The sequence below is a fragment of the Atta colombica genome, unplaced genomic scaffold (genome assembly GCF_001594045.1).
Source record: "Atta colombica isolate Treedump-2 unplaced genomic scaffold, Acol1.0 scaffold254, whole genome shotgun sequence".
Lineage (NCBI taxonomy): Eukaryota > Metazoa > Arthropoda > Insecta > Hymenoptera > Formicidae > Atta > Atta colombica.
In genome coordinates this window covers 626697-631455 of record NW_017259353.1, presented here as the reverse complement: position 1 = coordinate 631455, position 4759 = coordinate 626697, and the positions used below count along the sequence as shown (strand labels likewise).

The window sequence follows — 4759 nt, the reverse complement described above, 5'->3', positions numbered from 1 at the left end:
AAGTATCTATATATATTATAATAAAAGTCATTATAAATAAAAATCATATTATACAATAAATTATACATAGAATTTTTTTAGATTTATTATAATTTATTTATTATATTATAATTAGGGCTCATTTCTTTCAGTATAGATAATCTTAATCTCAATTCAACTAACTCTTCATCTTTTTCCAAAAATTAGATAAAGATGAAAAATAAATTAAACTAGAGACTAAAGTTAATTTATATTGATAAAAATGTTGTAAGTTAATTGGCGATGTATTTGATATTCATTTAAAGAAATCGATGCATGGCTGAAATGAAACCATCCTTGAAGAATCGCGCGAAATTCATATCTTCCTCGAACATGGCGTTGGATTCGTCGCGATTCGCAGTAACGTCACGGCGATCGCGCGGTGAACCAATAGACGGCGCCGGTGGCGCTCGACTTCCATCAGAATCCCTGGTAGGTCAGTCTAGCGTGACGTCACGTTCGTCAGCCTAGTTGGGTTAGGTTTTACGCTGGAAATTCTAACGACAAATTTTTTGTTTGACGATTGATGTTTTCCCCGTGTCGTGTCGATCCGTAACCGAGCGACACCGAGGTGCCCACGTAACAACGATCGACGGTCGTGTCTCGCAGAGCATACGATCGCGAAGGGTTCGCGTGGTTCGGCGTATATGAGAATTTTAAACGGAAAATGAGTCGACATGAAGGTACGTACGTGCTCCGACCAGCAAGTCAGCCCGTGAGACGGGCGACCGCGCGGAAATTACATGGGTCCGCCGCCGCGGCGAGCGATTTCTGGGCCACGTCGGGCACGCGGGAACATTCGCCGAAGGTCCGCGACGACCTGCGACGACGTCCGCGGGACCGTCGAACCGCGGGGGATATCCTTTTAACACGGGACACGTCCCGCGAGCTCCCGTGGCCGAACGGGCCTAATGTCAGAGGCCAGATGGCAGCACACGGTGAAAATTTACGCCAATTTCTGCGGATTTTCGACGTTTTCCCGTGAAATCCCCGAGAATCCGCAATGATATTCAGTTTCCTTTTGCTTTGACCTATCGCCTGGTCGTTGACCACTATGTACTGTCAACTGTCAGACCGTCCTGTTACCTCAGCTGATTCCAGACCTTTTCACTATAGTCTCTTAGCTCCCAGCCCGTTCTTCTGATAAATCTTCCCTTCTTGCAGAACATATTGCAGTCTTTTTCCTATGTTATCCGTGGTTTTTCTGCACGAAATTGATTGTACAGACAGTCAATAATAATTTTGCATAGCAACCTGTGCTCTCAGACGAACCTTGTCTGTTGTCCTCTCGAGATCACAGTATCGCTGTTTAATGTGTGCCATAAAAATGATATTATGAGCCACATTGCTCTTCAGCCTCTGGCCTTTGAGATTTTAATAAGCTGAATTAAGCTTCATAATTTATTTAGTAGCATGTATAACACAGGAGAATCTATATGCTTCTTGAGTAGAATTAAAATTTTTTTTTGGAACAGGAGATGCATTATGTTATATAATTATCATGTCTAATATAAAGATGATAAATCAAGTTGCTACTTAGACAAGTGCTACTTAGAAATTTTAGTTTATTATGTATCATGAACTTCTAGTTTAATGTTTTATTGTAAACTCATTGCAGTATTATATAGATTTTTTGTGTTTAGTTGATAAATACATGACAAGTTACCTTTTTATGAAATATTCAATTATTATTTTGTTTATTGTACAAGTAACATATATTGTCCTAAATCTTGCTAATTGTTGCAAGACAGTAACTTGTATTTACTGCACATTACTATTTATAGTTGTAGAGTCATCTGACTTTGGACATAGTAGCAGTAATTCCTTAGTAGCAAATTAAAAATATTCTTTGGGTTTCTGTTTCATATAATATAATCATGGAATAAACTTTGTTGAAAAAAGAATGTTTTAAATACAATATAAGAAATATTATTTTAATCTATTGTTACACATTACTGTATATTATGAGACCTGAGATGTTTAAAATTTGTAGAGAAATGTACACACCCAGATTTTCTTGAAGTCATGGTTTATTAATCACTTTTTTAAGTAATATGCAAGTATCATTCTTTCTTTCTCCTAATTAACCTTCTGTTTCTTTCATTTACATATATTCTGCGTCATTCTCTTTTTAAAAATATAATTTAGAGTTAATGCATGTATGCAAAAAATATAGTTAAAAGATATTTTGAAATTCAAATTAATTTCAATATATTGAATAAAAAGTGTAAAGATGATTTAATTTCTCTGCTTTATATATAATCTATTTTTATTTATTTAAAATTACGTGATGTTAGTTATGTTGATATATTATTCCTTAGTTTTTCAAAATTAAAAAAAGCAATAACATTGTTATATAAGATCTGGAAGGACTTTGATAATATATAATATGTTAAATCATAATTTACATTTATATAAGTGCTTATTATAACTTTATTTATAATTTGATGTATTATTGAAAGCTTATTGAGTGTAAGTGTTAAGTGTAATGTTAAAAAATATAATATTAAGATATAACAAAACATAAGATAATATTAAGATAACATTAATAAAAATAATTGAAAAGTAAAAGTTTATTTTTTATTTTTTGGCTAATTAGTTATTGTAAATATAACATATTTATTAATATAGAACAACAAATGTATAAATAAATTGTAATAACGAATTAGAAATAATTAAAATATTTAAAAATCTGAAAATTGTATATGTATGTAATGTGTATTAGTTTTTAAAATATTTTCGCATTCACATATATTGAACATTTTCGTTTTAGGGGTTAGCTGTGATTCCTGCTTGAAAGGAAATTTTCGGGGTCGTAGATACAAGTGCCTCGTATGCTACGATTATGATCTATGTGCCAGCTGCTACGAGGGAGGCGCCAGTACTACTCGCCACCTCACAGATCATCCTATGCAATGCATACTTACTAGATCTGACTTTGGTAAGGTTCGAATTTAATTCTTTAATGACAAGGTACTTCTTCAGAATGTATTCAACAGGGTAGAGTCGGATCCGGATTTGATCTTTTTCATCTAATCAGTATACAAAATGCGTAAAAATAACTGCACATAAAACTTCTTTTATTTATAAATGAGAAAAAATACAATAAAGTTTATTAATTGATTTTAAATAATTGCAGTATAACAAATTTTTTTCACTGACGAAATCGTGGATCATCTCTGATCTTGACCTTGTTATTAAAGAGTTATAATGTAATATTTATTTTATTTATAATTAATTATAAAAATTGATATTTTAAAAGCATTTTATATATTTTAACTTTTTATGTTTATTATATATACAAAGTATACGAAGAAAAAAGATATTTATTTCAATACCAAGTGCTCTTAATTAATACGAGAAAAATAATGAATTTTTTTGTAAATCAGGCTTCTAGTTGACTAGATAATTTTTTTTGTATTGTAAAGTATCATAATTGTGTAATAACATTGCGTAACAACAAATAATTTATAGATGGAAGATTTTACTATATGAAATATTTGTTAATCCATTTTTAAATGATTAACTTTTTGAATAGAATTATACTATGGTGGTGAAGGAGTGAGTGTGGAACAGCCTCAATCCTTGACTTGTCCCTATTGTACAAAAATGGGTTTTACTGAGGCTACATTACAAGAACATGTTGCTGCTGATCATCCGGATACTTCATTCGAAGTTGTACGTATATAATGATTATAATACAGTAATTATATATTATGATGTATAACTTGTATATTTTTGTCATAGGTTTGTCCAGTTTGCGCAGCAGTGCCAGGTGGAGAGCCTAATCATGTAACTGATGATTTCGCTGGCCATCTGACATTAGAACATCGCAGTGGGCCAAGGGACCTGATTTCTTTCCTGGATGAACCAACTGCAAGTAGACATGGCGTTAGGCGGATACCGCATCCATCCAGAGCTGTTGGAGCGTCGCGTGGACGTAGGTATGTACAAGATTGCAGATTTATTAAATAATTTATTAATACTTATCAATATTTAATGTTACATATAAGTATGTATAACAAATATGTTTTATAAATATTAATACTAATTGAAATAAAATTTTCACAATTATTATATTTTATGAATAATGTCATTTATAAATTTTTTTTGTACAATCTTTGTACAATTTTTTTAAATATCATTAGACATTTTTTGCGAATATATATGTATATTACATATATGTATGAATATAAAAGAAAGAATATATCTTTTCCATTTTTATAAATGTAAATTACTCACAAATATTGTATTTGCTGATAATGATAAATTGTAAATGTTTTTTTCTTAAAATGAAAATTTGACAATTAACTACATTTTTTTTAATATTAGCATCACACCATTATCACTTCATCTTAGATAATGTTCATTAGAGTATCATTGGACCTGCAGGTCCAATATGCATTTCAGTTCATCTGGAGGATTGAGCCCAAGTAATCGCGAAGGTATAGATCCAATTGCAGAGTTGCTATCTCAATTGTCGGGAGTACGTAGAAGTGGAGGCGGAAGTGGACAAAGTACATCAGCCCCTACGCAGTTACAGCAATTACAAATGCAACTACAATTAGAACGACAACAAGTTCGGGTAAAATTTATTTTTTTATCTTGAAAAAATATATATTCTTTATTATATATAATATTTATCAATTTATTGTGCATAATGTCAGTGTCATGTATGTCATTACGTCTGAAGGATTCAATTCGAGTCGTGTTTAATTATTCATATTAGAATGCGTTAATT

The 4759-nt window shown here is 31.6% G+C and overlaps 1 protein-coding gene across 1 annotated transcript in view; it reads left to right on the top strand.

Moving 5' to 3' along the window:
• Positions 1-489: 489 nt before the first annotated feature.
• Positions 490-4759, top strand: part of LOC108689034 (E3 ubiquitin-protein ligase KCMF1-like) — an 8118-nt gene continuing 3848 nt past the window's right edge. Inside the window, exons 1-5 of the mRNA XM_018195628.1 lie at positions 490-701; positions 2792-2959; positions 3557-3696; positions 3766-3962; positions 4411-4603. Of these exons, the coding sequence (XP_018051117.1) occupies positions 686-701; positions 2792-2959; positions 3557-3696; positions 3766-3962; positions 4411-4603 (714 nt within the window). The 5' untranslated portion in view covers positions 490-685. The remainder of the gene's footprint in view (positions 702-2791; positions 2960-3556; positions 3697-3765; positions 3963-4410; positions 4604-4759) is intronic.